General features: G+C 41.5%; 1 protein-coding gene across 1 annotated transcript; it reads left to right on the forward strand.

Annotated features, from left to right (window-relative positions):
* Positions 1–5,533: 5,533 nt before the first annotated feature.
* On the forward strand, positions 5,534–23,578 carry cdh15 (cadherin 15, type 1, M-cadherin (myotubule)). The gene is made up of 14 exons (XM_074615398.1): positions 5,534–5,826; positions 15,798–15,953; positions 16,854–17,009; positions 17,460–17,604; positions 17,864–18,045; positions 18,130–18,258; positions 18,366–18,548; positions 18,970–19,214; positions 19,311–19,447; positions 19,581–19,811; positions 19,899–20,138; positions 21,344–21,492; positions 21,610–21,801; positions 22,709–23,578. Exons 1-14 carry the CDS (start codon positions 5,776–5,778, stop codon positions 22,907–22,909), a joined length of 2,397 nt encoding a protein of 798 aa, XP_074471499.1. The 5' UTR covers positions 5,534–5,775; the 3' UTR covers positions 22,910–23,578.
* Positions 23,579–24,818: the final 1,240 nt, after the last annotated feature.

Here is a 24,818-nt window from a genome sequence, read left to right on the forward strand (position 1 = left end):
ATACTTCGCTGGCACCGGAATTGACTTCCTGTCGAGGAGGCAAGCAGGCAAAAATAACCCTAACCCTAAATTAAAGTCATAAATAAGTCGAGTTGCATTAGCTGTCTTGTAGAAGGGGTTGTCCAATTTATTTTCTTGTTGAACAAACGTAGAAGACTAACATGAAGTAATGAATTATCAATACAAGGTGTGGCTGAATTATTTGTTCTCAGGCAAACATCAAGAGACTGAAGCATCCACAAAGTGAAGCAAAACCGCATATATAGATAAATTAAAGTGTCTATACAATAAATAAATATAAGTGTTTATATGAAGACGTCCCATTGAACCAAATATGGGACCAACACATATTTTATCCTGTGAATTGTAAAAGTGTAATCAACCCTTAACGAGGAGATTTGTCTGCTTATAAGACAACAAAAACTCTATTTTCCACATTAAGTGCTGTTAGAAAATGTAAAAATAACAATATATTTAGGTTTTGTGGATATTGATGAAAATATCACACTTGCTAATTATGACAAAAAATAATGCAAACATCTTTAACAGTGGCTTTCCAGATGGTTCCCGTCTGTACCTGTCATTGGTGTCAGTGATATAGTGTGAAAACCCTCGGCCCCCCTCCACTATTCATCATTAATAGTGTTACTGTCTCCCTGGTGAGCCAGACAGCTTCGTTGGGTTCCTTATTTCCTGATCAGTGGGGCTCCGAGCCACCTTGTATGTTCAGAGGAATATTTTTTATAGTGACCTGACTACAGCTTCAAGAGCACCGCGAGTCTTCTCCACTATTATCGCCTCAGTGGGACTCTGCACCAAGAAGCCTTTGAAACTCGTGATCTCATTTCCTGTTCTGCTGGGTCGGATACTCCTCAGTAATTGACAATGTGGTGCAGTGCACAAATTCTGCTTTTGCAGTCATCTTCTTTCCTATATAATTGTACATTTCTGTAGTTCATGTGGAGTTTGTAATATCCAGAAATATGCAATGATATTGTCCAAACCTTCTGCCAAAGAGGAAAAACTTCTTTGAACTGTTGGCGGATAACTCTCCAGTCTCCACTCTCTCTCTCTCTTTCCAGCTTAATTTGTAATACTAAGTCTTCCTTTCTCTCTGGATGACTAGTTTGGGTATCCAGCATATCAACAAAAACAGCAGTACCAGAAACTGATAGCTAGAAACTAGCAGCATTACTAGCAAGCAAGTACAGTGGCCTAGAGAGCTCAATGCATTGCAGCATACCAATCAATATTTAGAAGGTTTTAGACAAGAGCAGAGTAAAGTCAATTAAAAGTCCTGCATTCAAAATGTCAAGGCTGGCCCACACTACAAGATTTTTCAAATCTTAACAGATGTTGAAAATGTGAGAGACCCCACAGACAACGACATGTTATGGTAAATTTAAACTGTTTGTTCACACTATAGGTGTGGGGAGAGCAATGATTTGGCCAAAACAGCACACCACACACTAACAGATTAATTCATGAACAACAAGAGTCCTGACTCTCAAAACCGTAAATCTTACAAAATCTCTTGTGATCAAATGTGACTTTAGTGTAAACAAACATGGGCGACGAGGAGGAAGAACAATGGTAGTTTTCACACTATACTTTGTACTGAAAATTCACAAAGTAAAAAGAAAAATAATGAAGTCATGGAGGCACGTTAAATAAATACTCATGTTATTGCCACTGATCAACAATTGGTCCTCCATTTCTGAGGTCCATCTTACTAATACTTTATGCTTTGCATTTTACATTAACCACAACGGCAGTTATGGCGGCCTCAGCTAATGCATGATTAGCTGCAGCCGCCATGACGGCAGTTGTTGTCTTCCTTCTTCAGTCAGCTTAGTTTTCAATTGGCTATTGTTTTTTTCCCACATGACTGCGTCATCGGCTGTCCCCGCGGTTCCCCACACACAACAGGATATTTGATCGGAAATATTGAACATGTTTGATATTTGCAATTTGAAATTGGTGCGAAAAGGATGGACTTCTGAGCTGATCGGGGATGTAAAAAACACTCTTAACATTCCTCACACCACACGAATATCTGGAAAGATAATCTTTAGAACCGTCAAAAAAGTCGTGGCTTTGTCAGGAGGGGGGAATCAGGCCCAAAATCGGCTTGATTCTTGTGTAGTGTGTACCCAGCAAAGAACAAGCCAAGCAAAATGTACTTAAAGTATAAAAAGTAAACATATTCATTATGCAGAAACACTCCTTCCAGAGTTTTGAATTACATGTAAGGGATATTGTACAGTGAGCTGGTCATTCTTGTGAAATACACCGACGCGAAGCAGAGGGGTCTTGGATCGCCCTGATGGGGGTTATTTCACAAGAATGACCCACTAGTTGTACATTATCCCGATTATTACACAGCTACTTACTTAAGAAATCAATAATTTGACACAAAAACGGTCCTCCAGAGTCCGAACTGCATCCATAGCAACGCTCCGATTGACCAATCAGAATTGAGTATTCAACAAAGCCGTGTAATAAGTATTCATAATACATTGTATTATTGGATATTATTATATATATATATATATATTATGTTTGTCAATGTGTAGCCAATTTTAGGTACTTTACATACTACTTTTTAGATTGATAATAAAGTACTGTGTCATATTTTATAGCTTCTCATGTTTTGCCTGTAAAATCTTCATAAAGTACATTTAGCTCTGAAATTCAATGCAGTAGAGGTACAAAGTAGTATAAGATAGCAATACCCAAGTAAAGTTCAAGTACCTCAAAATTATACTGAACTACAGTACTTGAGTTCCACCAATGATAATATGTCAATGTTGTTCTGCTGCTCCCAAGTGGCCAAAACATCAGAGTATTGTTGTAATTACAAATTAAAGAGGGGAGTGTATGTATTTCATTCAATAATGCCGCGATTAAATCCCCAACTCAGGATTATTGATGATAGTTTCCATAGTTGTAATCATACAGTTGATTTCTCTGAGTTAATGCGAGTTGTTATTTCTGCCAGCAGTGGGCAGCAGAGCCCTGTCTCTGAATCTGTAGTCTTGGATCGAGTTTCAGTAATTGGTTCATCTTTTAAGCATCACCTTCTTACAGAAAACACTGATCAAGACTATCCAATGGGCACGCTACATCCTTCCAGCACCACATGAAATGTCTGCATGTCTGTGGTATGACAGCCTGTTGTTGCTGTGGAAGTGTGTGTTTGGTGGGGGGGTGAAGGAAGAGAAACATCAGGACGCCTCCTGCCAACTGCCTGAAATGACAGAGACAGGTGCTGTAAAATCACCCCTTTATACCAGAACTCACACACACACACACACGGACACACACAGACACACGACACATGGAAGCATGCCGACACCCACTCAGCACGCACAGTCAGCCTGCCAACATACTCAATTATTTCACTGCTCTACTTTCTAACAGGAGTTTCTAGACTGTAGTGTCAACAGTATCTCTGTCTCCTGTACATTCATAACTCAGAGAGTTTTATTTTGTGTATTTGATTCTTTGTTTATAACTGTGATACTTAATATTAGTTTTGGTTTTTAACATGAATTTGCGTCTGTCCCACAAGTAAAGGAGCGTCTCTGTGGTGAGACGGACGCCAATGTGGTCCGAGGTTGTTTACTTTCTAAAGATCCGTATCGACCTTTGACCTGTGAGCCGACTTGCTGAAAGGGTGTTGAAAGAAGCGTTTAGGAGATCTAACCGTCCCATAATGCCAAACACATCTTCTTTCCTGCTGGTTTGGTTTCCCCTGAGAACATATAACCAGCTTTCTCACTCTCTGTCTGGACAACAGCCAACTCTTCTTGCATCAGAGGTGGTTGCCTAAAAACACTTGAACTTCATCACTCATGCTAGTGTTTCCGTCAGATTTTGACATGGCAATCTCTGCTTTGACATCACACATTGAGCACCATAGATCTTCATCTTCTGCTTTGACACGAGTGTTCAAAATAGCAGGAGATCAAAGAGTTCCCGGCTGAATGTTCTGAATGCGTGAGGGCGCGACACAGGCCGCGCCAGACAGCGAGGTTACGTATGCAGCCTTACGACATGAAGGTTGATCCGGACAACACGGATTTAAGAAGAAAACAAGTGCTAAGCTACTGAAGGCTTTAAACACAAGAGTATGTTGTGCTTTGTAGGGGGGGCTGTAAAATAAATGTTTTCATTTCTATTTTCCTCTCAGTGTGGCAGCAACAGATGTCAAAAAGACAAATCGATATGTGGTGAAGGAACTGTTGAATTGATTTTTGTGGCAATTTAGATCAAGCATTGACATCACTGGCTGTTTTTCAGTTTTAATAAAAACGTCGCTTGTTAGCACGGGCTGATGGAGATAGAAGCTTCCAAATTTTTTAAAGTATAATTTTATTGTCAAAAAATCCATTTAAAGGTGCTCTGTATGATATCCAGAGCATTAATAATAGCATCAAACAAATTTGCTTTGTAAAGATATAGAGGAGTGATGTCTACCTGAGCAGAGAATCAAGTCACTCTCCCTCTGTGTGTGTTGTAGTCCAAGTTTCTCTGTGCTTTGTTGACATCTCCGGGCCGGCCACACGTGCCCTTTAGTGCATGTTTGTGCATGTGAGCGTGCCACCCTGGCTAGCTCACGGCCGCCGCACCACACTGCGCTCATATGACGGGTTACAGCGGATAATGTCGTCCCGACCTACGCCGCTGTTGCGGAAGCGCAGCACCCCCCCTCTGGTTCCCCCTTCAGGTAAACACTTATATCTCTAAGTAATTTCGCTGTTGTGTGCACTGTTTGCACTGTTACGGCACTGGCTCACCGTCGCCATGTTGAGAGCCGTTGAGAGGCAATAGAAATGTTCCCAATCCCGTATTTAGCACCTTTAAAAGAAAAAAGAAAAGAAAAAACTGAAATTGTCCATCGCAATTTATTAGCATGAGCTAATGGAGATATTTGCTTCTAAATCTTTAAAGCAGACTATAATTTCATTGTCATAAAAACAATTTAATATCAAAGTGATAGAGGTTCTGCTTTGGATGTATTTGCAAGTTGTAGAATAACTGTGTAGGGCTGAAAGATAACAAATAATCAGCAACAGTTTCGTTAGTCGATTTATTCTTGAATAAATTGAGTAATTTATGTAGAAAATGCTAAACACTCTCTGGTTCCAGCTTCTGTTTGTTTCTGTTTCTGCTTTTCTGTTTGACATCATTGTAAACTGAAAATCTTAGTTTTTTTTTGGACGTTCCTACTTTGTATGTCCGTGTTTTACATATTGTCTTCTTTCTTTTTGTCTCTCTGTAAAGCACTGTTGTTTTGAAAGGTGTTAAAGTTTACTCATTTGCTGACTTTTAACTGGTAAAGACAGTGTCTCTGTCTACACCACCAACAGCTGCCCTGCTTCTCTCTCCATCTCTCCCTCTCTCTCCCTCTCTCTCCCTCTGTGTCTCTCTTTCTCTCATCGGTCTGTGAGTGACAGCACATGTGCTGGGGTACATGGGAGGGCCGCTGCTGAAATTCTAACCCCTTACCCCACGACTGTGAGACATACCCCGGCTATGGACAGGGAGGAGCTGTGAGGGACAGACGCTGGGAGAGGGAAAGAGGGAGAGAAGGAGAGAGAGACTGCAAGAGCCAGAGGATAGAGAGAAGGAAAGAGAGGGGCAGGTTTCAGGGTTGGAGAGTTTGGCCTTTTCGCCCAGTAGAGCCACTCAGGAGTCCAGTTCTTAGTGGAGGAGCCTCAGATCTTTCAGTCATCAGGGGTCTGTTCGTTGTGAGTGCAGGTACTGAGGATGGCGGTGCGGATGTTGATGGTGTGTGTGCTGGGCGCTGTGCTTTGTCAGGTAAGAAGTCTCTTCATTCACTAAAATGAACAAAATGTGTTGATTAATGTGAGCGTTGATGTACTTTTGTGTCTTTTCTGTGTTTTGTGGACAATATTATCTTCAGTTGATGATTTAGTGTAAATGTCGACTCTTAGCGCACAGGTGTCTGAGCAAAAGAGCTAGTGTAGTGTGTCCCTCTCCACTTTCTGATTGCTGTAAAAGTGTCCACAACAAGTAATCGAACCTATGGATTGGATAGGCTGCTGCTGTAAAGGTACTCCACTTGCACTTGAGCTGTACCGTGTGATACTGCCCCCCTCTCCTCCCTCTCCTCCCTCTGCTGTATGGATCTAGATTCAGCCTACCCCCAAAGTTTAGCCCAACAACTCCTGCCCTTTCAGAGTGTTATCCTGGTTAGAGAATAACCTTTAGCTGCCCCGCTCTTCACATATACAGTTTATGTCTTTACCTGAGTGATGTCCTCAACCAAACATCAACTGATTTCCATCAATAGAGCCACTAAACTGGCTCTGCAATCAGAGGTTGATCTAAACATTTCATCCTGGTTGGAGAGAGGATGATGAAGTGTTTTGAGGAGGACGAGACTCCAGATGTGTACACAGGGCTCAGGGCATCATTAGTATCCTCCTGTCAGCAGACGCCATTATGAGATCTAAAATGTAAACTGACTTATTACCAACAGCACTTCCAACCACCATCAGTCTTTCTCTCTGTTTGGAGAAGTAATGGAGCCCAGGTTGGGAGGGTGAGTGAGTGAGTTGGCTCCAGTGATTCATGAGGGAAGTCTTGCTACGATGTGCTTTATAATTCATTGTAAATGTTGCCGATGTAGCGATAGAAATGAATAATTCAGATCTTCTCAATCAGTGCAGTGTCTTTGACTTTGTCAGTTGTCAAAAGTTACTGCAAATGTTCAGTGTCTGTGAGTGTGTTGAAAGTCTTTATGGTGAATTTATTCTGCCTTTGTGGTTGGTGTTGATATTCCATGGCTAATCAATTGTGGAGAAAATCACTGAACATATATGTTGTCTCTTTTGAACATGGGAGAAACCTCGGGGAAACCCAGTTTCTCACAGTGAGGCCTAAGCTCCTAATTACATTACACAAAAGATATTTCGGTCAAATTCTCAGGACCTCAGTAATGATTTTAACATAAATAAATAACCCTGTGGATGACATGAAAGGCCTGTAAACCCTGAAGCATGACCTTTAAGGTGCAGTCCTCAGGCTGGATGCAGATATCGGAGAACTGCTTGAGCTCTCGGTGGTGAGGCGGATATGGGGTTAAATTGCACATTCAAATACCAGAAGTGTTACAAGGCCAAGATCCCCAAATTACAAAAAGTGTCTCTTTCAGTTTGTTTACATTGTCATTTTTATTAGATGAAAACAATCTGCTCCACCAAAAGTCTATCTTCTGAGTGTGAAATAGTGGAGACTTGAAAGGTGGCTCTGAAATCCTATGACTCCTTCATATGGAACAGCAGCGTTAGTGGACTCCAATGGTATCCCAACATGTGGACTGCCGTTTTGAAGCCTTGAGTTCGGCATTTTGGCCGTTGCCATCTTGTTTTTTTGCAACCAGATGTGACATGAGAGGGTGGAGCTAAGTACAACCGAATAAGATATTTTTAGGTAACCAAAAAGGTTCTAATTAATTTTCATGAACTGAAAACACACTTTGAAAGGGTTAAAGCTCTAAGATGAAAACACAAACAACTCCCAGACCGGACAACGCCGTGGTAGCGACCTGTCAATCACAAGGTAGCCCCGCCCTAAAGCATCCCCTGCTTTATGGTCTATTTGACTCTAAATGGGACCATAATTTATTAAATGAACATCATGCTGTATTGAAGAAGACTTGAAACTAGCGATTGACACCATAAACTCATGTTTACAATGTTTACTGAGGTAATAAATCAAGTGAGAAGTAGGATCATTTTCTCATAGACTTCTATACAATCAGACTTCTTTTTTCAACCAGCGGAGTCGATCCCTGCTGGCTGTTAGAAATAATGTTTAGGCACTTCCTCATTGGCTTCACTTTTCAGACCCCGGTGTTGCGCACTGTCACCGAGGCATGGATTTTACATGTGTGTATTAACACCCTCCCCTCCCGCCCGCCATAAGCTTGTCTTTTTATTTTACTTCACTAACTCTGTACATTCACATGTCATTCACACGCCTTTTCGTAGATCGGGCTGCAACATCACAGCTAAAAAAAAACTCTAAAACCATTCCATGTCCATATTGAAGTAAACAAATATAAATTTGTCCTGATTTTTTAGAGATTAATTTAACCATCAGCAGCTGTCAATCCAAAGACTTTGATCAGCATCACCTGATAGCCTTCAGTTGTTCTCTTTTAATTTGCAGTGAGCTGCTGGTGTTTTGAACTGGTCTGCTGGGTGTGTGTTGTGTTGAGGAGTGAGCAGCAGTCACAGCTGTTCCCAGATGCATACGTGATGCCATTTGTCCCGCTTCATAATCCCCCTCGCGGAAAGAGGAGTGGGCCGTTTCTGAACCATGAAATCGGGTACAAATCAAGAGTCTGTAGCAACGGCCAGCTGGCGCTGAGGTCTCACTCATCGGAAACAATCAGTCAGAGGATTTAGAGTCTGAATCACAGGTCCTGCTGGGTGGGGATACCTGCAGGCTGTTTTACACTGACTAGGGTTTCAGAGGGAGCAAAGGGTAGAGAGACAACTTCCCGATCGTTAAACCTATAGTCAATTTAACAGTTAAGTTCTTTCTTTTTTTATTTTTATGGACTGAGACATGAAAGACCAAGTGGTGACAGTTGTTTTAGAGGTCATGTACAAGGTTGGACAAGGGTTTGTCACTTGTGCCATTTTGTATCCCAAATGAATAAGTTAATTAACCCATGTACCATGAGATGTTTAAAAAAGGCAGTCTTTAGTTACCACAAAACGACCTCAATACATTACATACAGTCAAAACATTTTTTAAACTACATATCCATAGTCAGTGTCTTACCTACAGTAGATGGCGGTCGGCACACCCCCAGTTTGGAGAAACAGACAGGAGTACTGGCCCGGGAACAAAGTAATGTACTGCAGTGACGGTGCCGGCAGCAAAACATATTTTAGACACCTAAAAGAAAGGCTCACCTAAAAAAATCGATATCAGTGTGCGTTATATTTTCACTGCTTTCAGCCCTTTCCAACGGGGAACTGACGTTGTTGTATCTGTACCTATGCTCTCACCAAAGCCACCAGACTCCATTAAAAAAAACTGTAATTTTACCTCGCAGAACACGGGGGTTGCAGGTCTACCGCTGCCTGGATCGGTTAGTTTGTTTTTGCAAGTTTGCTTGTGTGACTTTGGTGAATCCGAACTAACTAAAGTCACACAATAACACAAACAAACTCACCGAGCATAGATTACGGCTTCAGTTCCCCATCGTAAACATAGACTGTATAGCTGTCTCACTGCAATGTTAACCAGCGAAAATACTCTAAATATAGCGTTCACTTAAACTGATAGATTTTTTTAGGGAGGCCTTTCTTTTAGGTGGCTAAAATACAACTTCAAAACACCCAAACTATCCCTTTAACAATTATATAAATTCAGTTTGATGTACTGTAGTTGGAAACTCAGAAAAGTTTGGGATCTCTACTTAAACTTAAAATTCAAACAGATTGTGTTTTTGTTCTGGCATATTCCAATTAACGATTATGTTTCTTTTGCCAAACATTTATAGTATAAATAGTATATTTTATACTGCGAAAGAAGAGGAGGGGAACAGTTTTTCACTGTATTGATAGTAAATGTGTGCCTCTTTCAAGAAGAATCTTTCCCATGCTCTGTTAAATAAATAGATTATGTTATTCTCATTCATTTAATCCACCACTTTAGTTGTCAGAAAACATTCCTTTCTATTTTTTTCAGTAACTCCATGTTTATTGAGTCCTACTTTTAGACCTAGTTTATATTATAACCTTGCTCAGCATTCCTAAAGCTCAGACATCTGCTGCGAAGGGGACTCACATGCGTAGTGGCACCATAAATAGGGTGTCCATGCCCATGCCAGGCAGTCATGACTTAGCAAATAGTCGGGGTGTGGGAGCAGCACTGTTTTGACTCACTGGTTGAATGTCCAGTAACAGAAGTGACCAGAGGGACACCTGTGCGACCTTTAGCCCTCTGGCCGAAGGGACTGTCAGGAATGCCGCAGGCATAGCTTCTCGGCTGGACAAGAGTTCTTGAGTTATTTGAACGACTGTTCCACTCACAGGAGACACTACGGCCAATAGAGATTTAGTACGGAGACAGCGGGTTATCTCAGGGGGGTGCTTTTACCAATAAATTCAAATGTTACAAGATGGCAGATAGCATTGTGGTAAAATATATCTCTTACTGAAAATGTCACGGCAAGCCTGACAAACTGGTATAATGTGTCCACATTAGTAGCGTGGTGTAAACCTCCCCCACAACCCATATACCATTTCTTTAAACTTGTACCAACAACCTAAATATCAATCAGCGTTAATGGCTTGCAACATGTGACAGGCATTTGCATTGCCGTATTAAAATGCACTATAACTAAGGTAGTTTTAAAGGCTTGCCGGAAAGGACAACTGTAATGGCTCGTGAATGCGTGTCCGAGTAGTAATGCATTTGTGCCAGTAGCAATACTTGGAAGGTGGACAGCTCTGATGGCTTTGTGAATGAATGTCACAGATTTAATGCATTTGCAGCAGTGGCAAAATTTAGAAAGTAATTTTACAGTTATCAACACATGGTGAATGTTAGTGTGTGTGTTTACTACAGTCTTACATTATATGTTTGAGTGTAGCTGATATGTAACCCCCTACACATCTCACATGTTTTATTTCTGTTTTGAAATGCAACAAGTAAGTTGTACTCTACAAATAACATTAACATCATCTTTAATTATGGCCAGTGCTCGTATTTTTACCAAATGTAGCCAACCACATGTACTTCCCACAAATGGAAGTGTGTTTCCTATTGATATTTATGCCTGTATATCTGTACATCAAGTATTGATCTTTTATTATATAAACTATTAACCTCTTAACAATCTGATGGCCCACAAGCAGGCCCCGGCTGCTATTCTGTCTTTCAGATGTCATAGCGGGCTCAGTCTTAAAGATAAAGAGAGTGAAAACGCTGATATCATATAAAACTAGAAAACCTAAGGAATCAAACGAAAAAAATCTAAATTTTGGCGAGGAAAAACTGGCATAGCCATTTTCAAAGGGGTCCCCTGACCTCTGACCTCAAGATGTGAATGAAAACTCTGAGATGAACAGAGTGAAAACTGTATCTTATTAGATAAAACAGATGTTGACAAACTGCATGATTTGTAATTGAAAAAAGGTAATAAATTGCAATACATCTTATCGCACTACTCAGCATATCACAAAATGTTTAAAATCGCAATAAAAGCGTATCGTGACTTAAGTATCATGATAATATCTCTCTTTGAACAATACATTTATAATTGCATTCATATTTTATATGTTCATATTTTTATATATTATGGAATGATTTATTAAAAATAATTATTCATGTGATTTCAGGCTCATCATTACCAATCGTCTCCTATAAATATAAGTACAGTGACTACGATGCAGGGGGTAATTTAGTGCACATATCTTGAGGTAAAGTATTTCAAATGAACCAGAAGACTACTTGCAATGTGACAATACACTTTTGTTCTCTAAAGCCATCAGAGAGGTAGAATTGAACTTTCTCGAGCTCCGTAAACACTCCAACAGAGAGCTTTCTTCTGTGAGGGCATATCATCCACAAACAAGCCGTCCTTACTTCTGTGAGGGCCCGAGGTGAAAGGCCAAGTTGTAAAAGTATCTGGGAAAAGCTTCTAAAACAGTTAATCTGTGTGTGGTGTCATCGCCCAGCCTGTCAGAAAAGGCAGTCATTGATCTAATTGGTAACATGACACTTTGCTGTTACCGCAACTTGGTCTGGTAAAAACATTACAACTGTGGCAGATACTTGGTGGAGCCGTTCTCCAGAACACAGAGTCAGCTTCAATTCAGATTGAAGGGACTGAACAAGACACTGATGTGTGGGAAAACTAAAAGAAGTGTGCAGAATAAGAAATGTTGTTTGTTATCTGGTGGCCAGCTTTTCTGACTATCCCTTAATGTTTTATAATCGGGAAAAACGGCAACACTTTGTTGTTGTTGGGGTTTTTTCATTCAGCATTACCACAAAATAGTTGATTTACAGTATAACTGCAACTGTGAAGGTGGTCACGTTAGTTCATCAAACTTAAAAACACCCAGCAGACCTTTACTCCAGTGAACTACGCTCTATTCTCTAAATGTTTTGTGTATTTCTTGCATTCATCAGGGTGGTGTTTGAGCTTGTTTCCAGTTTCCTGATACTGTTTACAGTCCATTGATCAGTTGTGTGATTTATAGGTCACCATTGATAAACATACAAGACATTAATATGTTAATACTAATAGTATTTACTCCTAGTGGATGCAGAAATTCACAAGAGAAATATAAATGATCATAAATACAAAACATTCAGTATTACAACCAACTTTTAAAATGGTTGAATATCCATTTTTAGCCAAGTTATAGTCCATATAGAGCGGCTCTAGGGATGACAATGTAGGTCGGGAAGGTAGCTGGTCAGTCAGTCCGTCTGTCGGTCCACCACATTGGTCTGAAATATCTATTGGATGGATTGATATGAAATGTTGTACTAACATTCATAATCCTGCTGACTTTAATGATCCCCTGACTTTCCCCTATAGTTCCACCAATAGGTTGACATTGTAGTCTTTTAGTGTCTCAACAACAGTCGGATAGATTGCCATGCAATTTGTTACAGACACTCGTGGTCCCCACATGATGTATCCGAACAACTTTTGTGATCCCTTGACTTTTCCTCTAGCGCCACCTTGAGGTTTATGTTTGTAGATTTGAGTGAAATGTCTCAAATGAGCATTGGATGAATTGTCCTGAAATTTGTTACACACATTCACAAACCCCTACGGATGAATTGTATTAACTTTGGTGATCCCTTAACCTCTAGCGCCATCATCAGGTCAAACATTTTTCCTGCAAAACTAATATTCCCATCATCTGCTGCTGTAATGCATGTTTAGTGCTAATGTTAGCATGCTAACACACTGAACTAATCAGTATTTAGTAAAGCCTAACAGAGCCACTAGCATGACTGGGGACTCTTGTTAAAGGAGCAGTGTGTAACATTTCGGGGGATCTATTAGCAGAATATAATATTCATAACTATGTTTTTATTAGTGTATATTCACCTGAAACTAAGAATCGTTGTGTTTTCGTTAGCTTAGAATGAGCCCTGTATATCTACATAGGGAGCGGGTCCTCTTCACGGAGTCCGCCATGTTGCTCCACCATGTTTCTGCAGTAGCCCAGAACGAACAAACCAAACACTGGTTCTAGAGAGAGCCTTTCACGTTTTATGTTACCTGAAGGCCACCGTAGTTCTCAGATACACTTGTGAAACTGCAGTAGCGTGAGCCGCAGAATGCCATGGTACCGCCAGCCACCGTCTGACTTCTGTTGCTCCTAAAGTAGTGTTATTATGGTAAGGATGGCCTCTGAGCCAGGCGAGCGGCATTACCACAGTTTTTCACATGGCAGCTCTCGTTACTGCAGTCTTGGAAAGGCTGTAGTGAGCGGAGGGGTACTCGGTTGGTTGCAATCTGCAACCACACCACTAGAAAAAACACCGCCAAATCCTACACACTGTACCTTTAAATTCTTCTTCTTCTCTTTCAACATAATTTTATCAAATTAATTTTTGCACAGTATACTCAAGTCTCTTCCATCTCTTCACATTTATGGATTACCCTAATTTCAAAGTCAATCTGCAGTTAATCATAACACATTCATCCTAAATTCCCTATTGTTCATTTGGTGGCTAAAGCATTGTGCATTACTGGAGAAGAGTTATGCGATGTGCTCAGGCTGCAACCTCTGGTTCTGAAAAGTGAAGCCAATGCTGAAGTGCCTTAAACCTGCATTCTTTCTAATAGCCAGCAGGGGGCGACTCCTCTGGTTGCAAAAAGAAGTCTGATTGTATAGAAGTCACTTGATTTATTACCTCAGTAAACATTGTAAACATGAGTTTATGGTCTCAATTGCTAGTTTCAAGTTTTCGTCAACACAGCATGATGTTCATTTAGTAAATTATGGTCCCATTTAGAGTCAAATAGACCATAAAGCAGGGCATGCTTTAGGGCGTGACTACCTTGTGATTGACAGGTCGCTACCACGGTGTTGTCCGGTCTGGGAGTTGTCCGCTTTAACCCTTTCACAGTGTGTTTTCAGTTCATGAAAGTAAATTGCAACATTTTGTTCGACCAAAAATGTCTTATTCAGCGTTCGGTTGTACTTAGCTACACCCCCAAGGTCTATGGATGTGCTATTAAGTTTGATGAACTTGCATTGAAGCTCACACTGGTCAGCACCTGGCTGAGTGTGCGTTCTCAAAAAGGTTCTCATGTGAGCTAAAGTGTCCACAAATCAGGCAAACTTAGAAAGCGCTAAACTTGGAAATACAACTGTGATGCAGCTGTTATTCATGTTGAGGTTAAGTGACAGAATGTGTGCAATGCCAGTGGAGCTTTGAGAGCTCATATTATGCAGAAGTCTGTATGGATGTAGATAGCTACAAGGATGAATTTGTGTGGGTGACATGCACTGCTGGAATGTGAGTGTAAACATCACTGCGAGAGTGGAGATGACGATGGATACAAAAAGTTAAATAGGCAGGGGTCGGGAATATAGAACGGTCTAAGATTAGCCTGCCCTCTGGCTTAGCCAGCAGATGCCAGCCATGGTTGCCATTCATCCCTGCACTGTCCAGCAGCATGCCAATGAATCACTATATCAGATCACTGCACCAGAGACAAAGCAGGGATCCCAGGCCATTCACAAAATATTCACGTTTACCCACTATCCATTATGATGCTTATGTATTTATGAATTACTTAAAGATCTACTGAAACAGGTCATTCATCAAGATTCAGTTGTATTTGAGTGAAAACACAAAGAACATGTTACAGACAAAGCTTTTTGGCAAGTTAAGACATCCACATGTATTCCTGCTTCTATAGATTTAGCCTTTGAGCTGTTAAACATATGGGAAGCAATGCTGAATCCGGTGAATTCCCACAGAGAAGACGGAAGCAACTTACGGATATATATGTGTGGGTGGGGTGTTTTGTTGATGCACATGCATATACATCAGCCTGTGTGTGTGTGTGTGTGTGTGTGTGTGTGTGTGTGTGTGTGTGTGGGAAAGCGTGTATATGAGTGTGTCTGTGGAATTCCTACAGCGGAGCAGATCCGTAAGGTGATCCCAAACTCCCAGTCAGGTGCAGAGCTGAGCATAAAGGGGAATTTGTGAGTGTGAGTGGGAATGCGGGTGGGAAAGCACAGGATCTAAATCCATAGTCGACAGCTGTTGTGTGTGTGTGGTTGTGTGTGTGTTTCTCACATGTGTGTTGTGTGTGTGAACACGGTCAAGACAGCGATGTGGTGAGGGAGGGCTTGTGAAATGAGTGTGAGTGTTTGTGTTTCCTCGTCCTGAGGTGAATTTGCACACAGATCAAAGGAGGCTGACAAAGACATGTATTAGTGAGTGAAACCTGAGGCGGTGGCCTCGCGTCCCTTCTGCCCTCCACACTCCCATTAATTCCACATTACAGACAGCCTCGGTGCTACAGCTAGCATACAGTCATTCCTTCAGACCATTGGGAATGTTATAGCACCGAGGGAGACTCTTGACGTGATTTTAAACAGCTGCAAATATCCATAATGACATAATTTGTCTTCCTTGACGGAGAATTACTGGAACCAACATATATATTTACTGACATACGTTTTATATACTCCATGCCTGGATGTTCCTGTTACTTCCTTTTGTGAGTTTCATGCTGTACTTGTTTCCTTCAGGTGTGGAGCTCTGCAGAACCGCATCAGAAAGAGGAAGAGGCCCTTTACCCATGGAGAAACCAAGGCAAGGGATTGGTCAGGGTGAAGAGGGACTGGATCATCCCTCCAATCAGAGTGGCGGAGAATAGCAAGCAGGTTCCCGAAGACCTTGTCCAGGTAAAGATGTCAAATTATAGCTTTTCAGAGATGAATGTCATCAGTGGATAACAGCTGTGTCACGTCTCCGGTATAAATGACACCAACGTATAGGTTCGTCCAATTTTCCAAGTTGGAAATCTGACTTCAGAGGGCGTTCCAGTTCAAATTCCGACTTCCCAGTTCAAATGGAACGCAGCATTATTTAAAGCTTTGAATGGGTTGATTGGGTACTGGAGGTGTGGTTACCGTAATTGGTCAGGGTTGGCGTAGCCTGTGGTGGTGGGGCCCAATGTGATATCCTTTCATGGGGCATAAAAACCCTGATGGCGTCCTTCCTGGTCAGTAAAAGATTTCCTCCAAAATTGATGATAAAATATGAAAATATGATCGGACAATCTCTATGTGGGGAAGGGGTTTAGCTAACGGTCAATTGCGACTGAAGCAAAATGGGCCCTGCCCGAGCACTCATTGCGCGTCACTGGAGTCTTCATCACAGATGAAGAGTTACACACACAGCACAGACCGAGTGTTTAAAAGACATGTGAAATGTAAATGTTGTGTTAAGGCTGTCACAGGCGACCACTGAGTGTATAAATCCTATAATAAATATAAATCCTACCGTACAAGGAGAAATATAGAGCCTCTTTTACATGGTGATGAAAATGCAGCAGAGACCACGTGTGAAAGAAAGGGGAAACAAAATGCATAAAATATAGACTCCTTGCTATTATTAGTCAGAATATCATTTCCTGCCATAAGTCAAAGCCCCTCTGTGAGTTTAAACACTCTCGTCTCAAGGTCCCGATCTGTCAGCATGCTCACATCTGGTGTTACGACATATGCTTTACAATGCTCCCCCACCTTCCCACGAGGTTGTGATGATCACCAACTTTATCTCCTCTCTCTCTGTGTGTCTAGATCAAATCGGACAAAATCTTTACAGGTGAAGTGATCTACAAGTTGGAGGGGCCGGGGGTGGACCAGGAGCCCAAGAATCTGTTTGAGATCGATGATAAAACGGGAATAATCAGAAGCAAGCGGCCGCTGGACAGAGAGAGATACAACAGCTTCACGGTGAGAAAGCTTTTATGGGAGTCACATTTTTAAATCACCCAGACACTTGAAATGTGTTTTAAAGCACAGTCAAAGAGAAAGCACTTAACACAATGAAATCAATAAGACCTTACACAACGCGTTTCACAGCTCAGGTCCGTGTTTTTGTCTTAAAGCATATATCAGTGTCTCAGACACTAGTATAAACAGCCAGAGGTCAGTTTCCGAGGGCCTTTATGGGCATCTTGGGAGAGACTTCAGACCAGATGACTGTGATGTAACCTGTAACCAAACATCCTGCACATTTCTTTCCACCGTTTCCAGCAAATGTTGTGCACAGATTCCAGACATACCCACAGTCACCATGAGCGTTGGATGTTTTCCTATGAGATTTGATTTTAGTAAGAAAAAACAATTTCATGAATGCAGTTTTTATTAATATTTCTCCGTTGTGTCTGTGTGTTTGTGTAGCTGAAAGCCTTTGCATTGTCCCCCAGTGGACAGAGACTAGAGAATCCAACCACTATAGAGATAATGGTGCTGGATCAGAACGACAACAGACCCGCCTTCACCCAGAGAGAGTTTATTGGCACCGTCTCTGAGTTCTCAGTCCCAGGTACATCGATGTATTACATACTGCATTACAAACCTTTCATTTTCTTACCTTCTTTAACCACAATGTTCCTAAAAGCCATCTTAAATTGTTTTCCTGAAGCAGTTTATAAAGTAGCTTTGACTGAACGCGTTTCCAATCCTGTCTGTTTGTTTAAGTGTCATTGAAACTACAGTATACAGTATAACAGAGGTGTTGACTCTTGATGCATTTAGACTCGACTTGATCCCAGCTGACCAAAGCTTTCGATTATTTTTGACAGGCACCTCAGTGATGTCAGTGTCGGCCACTGACGCAGATGACCCGATGACAGAAAACGCAGCTCTGAGCTTCTCTATCATTGGCCAGGAGAGCATTCCTGCCAACGCTGTTACCAAGACGATGTTTGGTATCAACAACGAGACAGGAGCCATCTACACGAGAGATGTAGGCCTGGACCGAGAGGTAACGCGCAGGTTGAGGTGCAGATTTTTGCAGATCATTACAGTATGGTTCACTTCACTAATATGTGCTGTATTCTTGTCCTAGGTGGTGCAAAGTTTCCGATTAAAACTGCAGGTTGCTGATATGGGGGGCATGGGACTAACTCGTGAAGGTGTGGCAATCATACATATATCTGATATCAACAACCACGCCCCACAGTTTAGCCCTGCCTCGGTGAGTCTCAGTTTACTATATATCAGTTGTTATTTAATTAACTGCACTTTAGTTAAATGGTTAGATGTTGAATCTTTTGATCTGTGTTTTGTGTGTGGTACATGTAGTACAGTATGACAGCAGTGGAGAACAGGAAGGACTATGACATTGGCCGGGTGAATGTGACAGACAGAGATGATCGTGGAACGGGAAACTGGGAGGCCAAGTACTTCATTTCCAACGACCCTGAAGGCAACTTCGCCATCAGAACAGATCCTGCCACCAACGAGGGCGTTCTGACCGTGGTGAAGGTACAGTATGAAGAGTTTGTTAGATTGTTGAGGATCCATCACACATTTTGACAAGCATCCAAAGTCACATTGACAAGAGTAAGTGGATGAGGGAACAACCCGTACATTTTCTGTATTCTATCTTAAGGAAAACATGTTGACTGATTTGTTCTGGGGCGCAGGAATAATTAGAATTTTCAGAATTGTTGGTATTGCCCAAAATGTGCATTGAGTCAACAACACTCTCTAGTGGTTAAGTTTTAAACTACATGTTTCTCAGACAAAAATGCCTATTTGGTGTATATTTATGCGGCTGGTTGGTAAATGACTGGAATTTGAGCATTTGTTATAGATTTATCATTCATTCTTTATTGTCCAACCAAAGTGCAGTGCAACGTTTTCCTTCCACAAACAGTCTCTTCTGCTCTGTTTGGTCATGCAGCCTCTGGATTATGAAGGCCAGAATGAATACGTCCTGATTCTGACAGTGGAAAATGTCAATCGTCTGAGCAACAAGGCTCCCAACCTCCCGGTGAGCACCGCTACGGTGGTGGTGACTGTCGCCAACGAGAACGAATCTCCACGTTTCAGGGAGGACCCCATACAGATTGTGGTTCTCGAGTCTGTGGTTCCTGGGACTTTACTGAAAAGCGATATCGCCTTTGACCCTGACCTCTCTGACCTGAGGTATGACACAAAACTAGAGGAGGATTTTTGTGTTTTTTATGAATGCGAGTGAACTAATTGGACAGTTTGTGACTGTAACGCTGCTCTCTGTGTCAGTTATGAGATCAGCAGAGATCCCGAGAGGTGGCTGGACATCAACAGAGAAACAGGAGACATTACTGCCAGGAGAACCTTTAACATGCGATCTCCAAATGTTAAAAACAATATCTACAATGCTGTTGTCAAGGTTACAGGTCAGTTTAGACCGCACATGACAAAAAGTCTTTATCAAAAAACAAAATGTACTTGTTTGCACTTTCATAAAGATAATAGACGAGTGTTTTGACTTAATGTGGCATCGCTGTGTATTTGTGTTCTCCTGTGTAGATGCTGGCGGTGTGTCGACCACCGCCACAGTGGCCATCACACTGAAGGAGACCAATGACTTCCCCCCTCAGCTCTTCCCTCTGAGCGGCACTGTCTGTAGGGACGCAGGCCGCAGGAGGTCTGGTCTGGTTGTGACCGCTGTGGATGAAGACCTCCCTCCGCACGCTGCGCCCTTCGCCTTTGGGATACCCGATGATCTGTCAATCAACTGGACTTTTATTCAAGTCAACGGTAAGGAGAAAGCATCAGGGGTTAGGATGGCGTGAGGGGTGTTCCCACGAATCTCCTAATCTCACACCGTTCTCCTTCCCTCCTCAGATACTCACGCTGTGCTCCAGCCCCTCGTAGAGCTGGAGGCGGGAGAGTACGCCGTCACAGCGTTTGTGTCCGACTCCGGCAGCCCAGTTCTGAGCGCTTACGCTCAGGTCAACGTCACCGTGTGTCTCTGTGACTCCTTTGGAGATTGTAAGTCTGAGGCGGGGGCCGTCCTCGGCTCCAGCGTGGGAATCAGCTTCATCGCTCTCATCATCATCATGGTCAGCATCGCACTCCTACTCTGTAAGTCTCATTTTGAATCATCCAGTCTTAAAAATCTTGTTTTTTGTTTTTTTTTGCAACAAAAATAAAAAAAACATGAGCCTATAATTTCAGCTATTTTCAGTTGAATTAAATAACTCGTGAAGATATGCTTTTTGGTGGCTCAGTAAACAAATAATCGCATCTCCAGCTTGATAAACAAAACATGGGCTTGATATAAATCTGTTGCAAAAGTTGTCTAGATCAGTGGTTCCCAACCTTTTTCCTAAGCGATCCTTTTTCTATCATTGAGTTAACTGACTAAACTAAACTAAACTAAGTGACTAAGTGACATATTTTATAGATATTTCATATTATTTTCAATGCATAACAATAACAGAACAGAACAACAGATAGACTGTACAATTAACCCAAATAGTGAACACAATAACTGCAGGAAGTTTGTGTAAAAACGAGGGATTTGGATGTATTTTGAGCAGATTATATCCCGGGATTATTGCATCACTTTTCCTCTTATTTTCAGGAACCTTTAATATAATTCCCTGTCTTTTTTTTAATTTAACAATCATTCATATTTAATAGGCTTCTTTTTTTCTTCTTCCTGGCGCTTGGCCATTGTTCTATCAGCTCTTTGGTTGTTTTAACTGTGTACTTTCCTAATGCAGGACGAGGCTGTTTAGCAGAGAGGGGAGTCTCTGTGAATATAGCGATATAGGCAAACTGTATATTTTTTTAAAAAGTTGTCTTACACCCTTTAAAATCAAGAAGGCCTTGCGACCCAACGTGAAGCTTTTGCGACCCTTAGTGTCGGTCGGGATCCCCAGGTTGGGAACCGGTGGTCTAGATCATATCATTCACTAACAAGATAGAGAGATGTAACAATTAGTCAATTGACAGAAAAATAATTGGTAGTGATTGGTAACTATTTTGATTGATTAATCGTTTGTCATTTTTAAAACAAAGATGCCATCAAAGTTTTGTTTTCAACCTGTCAAATATGATGATAATTTGCTTTTTTCAGTTTTATATTATTTTTAAATTGAATATTTTGGGGTTATTGACTGTTGGTCAGACAAAACATGACAGACTGGGATGGACATGTTTCACTATTTTCCGAGATTTTATAGACTAAATGATAAATCGGCAAATTTATCAATAATAACTGTATATGACCGGATAAACACTAATGAATTAACACTTGATGGGTTCCCTCTGTTTGATTGCAGTGCTGCTCCTCTTGGCTGTGGCGGTGACCACCTGCACGAGACGCCACCATATCAAGAAAGGAACAGGTCTGCTTGTCGGGGAATCGGAAGACGACATCCGTGACAATGTCTTCAACTATGATGAGCAAGGCGGCGGTGAGGAGGACGAGGTAAGGCCGCACAGGTCACGAGTCAGGAGGAGAGGTCTGAACCATCCTGTGGTCCATCCAGTTTGTGCATATTATCACTGCAGAGTAAATCTGTAGCCTCTTCCTATCACCTCGCAGAATGCCTTTAACATCGACCTGCTGTGGAACCCACTTGATGCACCTTCGACCCCGGGGTCCTACTACCCCGGGTCTGCTGTTCCTCGAGGCAAGCAGCCCCTCAGGAAGGACACCCCTCATAGCCTGCCCTCACCTATCTACCCACGCAGGCCTCCAGCGGATCCCACTGACATCGAAGACTACATCAATGATGTGAGAAGCTTTACCATCACCCTATTTCACCTCAAATTCATAACAAAAATGTATTTTAAATGCCAAAACCAGAATCTAAACTTACATTATAGGACATGTTTTCTGATGCTGTTAAAGGTTTGTTTAGAGCTGTAATGATAAAAACATGCCTATATTTTCAATGGTGATCAGTAGGGCTGCAACTTACAATTATTTTCATTGTTTATTAATCTGTTATTTTCTTGATTAATCGATTAGTTGTTTGGTCTATAAAATGTCAGAAAATGGTGAAAAATGTTGATCAGTGTTTCCCAAAAACCCAAGATGATGTCCTCAAATGTCTTGTTTTGTCCACAACTCAAATATATCCTGTTTACTGTCATAGAGGAGTAAAGAAACCAGGATTTTTTCACATTTAAGAAGCTGGAATCAGAGAATTTTAACTTTTTTTTCTTAAAAAAATACTCAAACCGATTAATCGATTATCAAAATAGTTGGTGATTATAGTAGTGGTATTTTAGTTTCATATGATACCAGTATTTTCACTCTAGCTTTAAGACTGAGCCCACTACAGCATCTGAAAGACAGAATAGTTTACCGTCGGATTGTTAAGAGGTTAATAGTTTGTTAGATAAAAGATTGATACTTGACATCCGTGAATCGATACAATATCGCCACGCAAAACATATTGATACTATGCTGTATCGATTTTTCCTTCACCCCTATGGAATATACTTAGAGGCGAACGACACTGATTTTACACATCAAAGTCTGTTTCCAGGTTTTTGTGTATATGTGGAAAAAGTTGCATAAAGCCTTTTTGACTCCAGAGCTGTGTGATTATGTCCATTTACAATTAAAACAGCATTCCCGGGGCATTTGCTTTGCCCTTATCAACTAAACAACCTTGTAATTGTTCTTCCCTCAGGGCCTGGAGGCTGCAGACAACGATCCCAACGTGCCTCCATACGACACGGCCCTGATCTATGACTACGAGGGAGAGGGCTCTCTGGCAGGCAGCCTCAGCTCCATCGCTTCAGGCAGCTCTGACGGAGACCAGGACTATGACTACCTCAACGACTGGGGACCACGCTTTCAGAAACTGGCCAGCATGTACGACCCACGTTAAGGTGGACAGGACCCGTATGCTTCACCACCGGTTAGGGACACAGATCATGCCTCAGGTGATTTTTTTCTGGACACATTTGAAAAGATTTTAGTCCAGTGTGCCAAGGGAAAATAAATGCAAAACCACGGGCCTTTAATCTAATGTGCATTAGGTTTTATTGAGGATCATTTGGAGACAACTGACAAAATGGGCTCGTTGCAAAGTGTTGTGGTTAGCTCGGGAAAAGTAAACGAGACAGTTAAAGGGTGATCGGCCCCGAGGAAAGGAGCTGTGCATGCTGCAAGGCAAACAGAACGTGTGTTGAAATGATTGTTCGTGTCTGGTGTTGTTTATCCTCAGACTTGGATTGCTCAGTAATGATGCACACGGCAACAACAAAAAAATCTTTATGTATTTCTTTTTTTATATAAGTGATTATTTTATAAGATGAATTTGCTTTGATATTGATTTTGTTTGTTTTTTCTTTTTGATCACAAATCCTCCATTCCAGCATCTGTTGATCTTTTTTGGGGGAAAAAAAAATACTCATCAAAACAAACTGTACACTATATTCTGTTATCAAATTGTTTGGAGGTGAAGACTTTGAATTATGTCTTCTTTTTTTTTTTTTAAATATGTTCATTGAATTTAGAGTTTACCGGTGTCTACAGAATAAATGCAAATCTTTTATTTAGTGTGTGTTGTGACCCTCTTCACAGGCTACACAAGGTTTACTCACAATTCATACACATATAAACAATGCATTCAGAAAGCATTCGGACCCCTTCACACATTTTTTTTCCACATTTTGTTATGTTCAATAGTTTTAACACATTTCCTTCATCAATCTGACAAAGCAAAAAAAGGGATTTTAGACATTTTCGCAAATGTTTCAAACAAGAAAAAACTGAAATATCACACAGACAGAAGTATTCAGACCCTTGCTAATGCACTTGAAATGTAGCTCAGGTGCCTCCCGTTGCTTTTGATCATGTTTGAGATGTTCCTACAGCTTGATTGGAGTCCACCTGTGGTGAATTCAACTGATTGGACGTGATTCGGAAAGACACACACCTGTCTATATAAGGTCTCACAACACAGCGAACTGCCTACAGCTCAGAGACAGGATTGTGTCGAGGCACAGATCCGGGGAAGGATTCAAAATATTATGTTGAATTGAAGGTCTTTAAGAGCACAGTGGCCTCCATATTCCTTAAACGGAATTTAGTTTGTAACAACCAGGACTCTTTCCAGAATCTGAGCAATTGGGGAAGAAGAGCTTTCATGGTAAAGAGAGGTGACCAGGAACGTGATGGTCACTCTGGCCAGACAGAAGACTCCTCAGTGAAAGCTTGCTTGGAGTTTGCAAAGAAATCACCTGAAGGACTCTCAGACTGTGAGAAACAAGATTCTCTGACCTGATGAAACCAAGATTGAAGTTTGGCCTCAATTCTAAGCGTCATCTCTGGAGGAAACACTGCTCATCACCTTCACAATACCTTCCCAGCGGTGAAGCGTGGTGGTGGCAGCATCATGCTGTGGGGGTGTTTTTCAGTGGTGGGGACTCAAAGCTAATGGGAAACTGAACAGAGCAAAGTACAACAATCTCCTTAATGAAAACCTTGTCTGGAGTGTTCATGAACTGAGACTCGACAACAGTGACACTAAGCACACAGCCACGACAACGCAGGACTGGCTTACAGACAGAGGAGATTGAGAATGGCTGTCCACCAACGGCCACCATCTCATCTGCAGAGAAGAATAGCAGAAAATCCCCACATCCAGGTGTGCAAAGCTTGTTGTGTCATATCCAAGAAGAGTCGAGGCTGTCATCGCTGCCAAATGTGCTTCAATTAAGTACTGAGTAAAGGCTCCGAATACTCGTGTCAATGTGACATTTCATCTTTTTTTTCTCCTTTTAATAAATTTG

Source organism: Sebastes fasciatus, chromosome 2 (assembly GCF_043250625.1).
Source record: "Sebastes fasciatus isolate fSebFas1 chromosome 2, fSebFas1.pri, whole genome shotgun sequence".
Lineage (NCBI taxonomy): Eukaryota > Metazoa > Chordata > Actinopteri > Perciformes > Sebastidae > Sebastes > Sebastes fasciatus.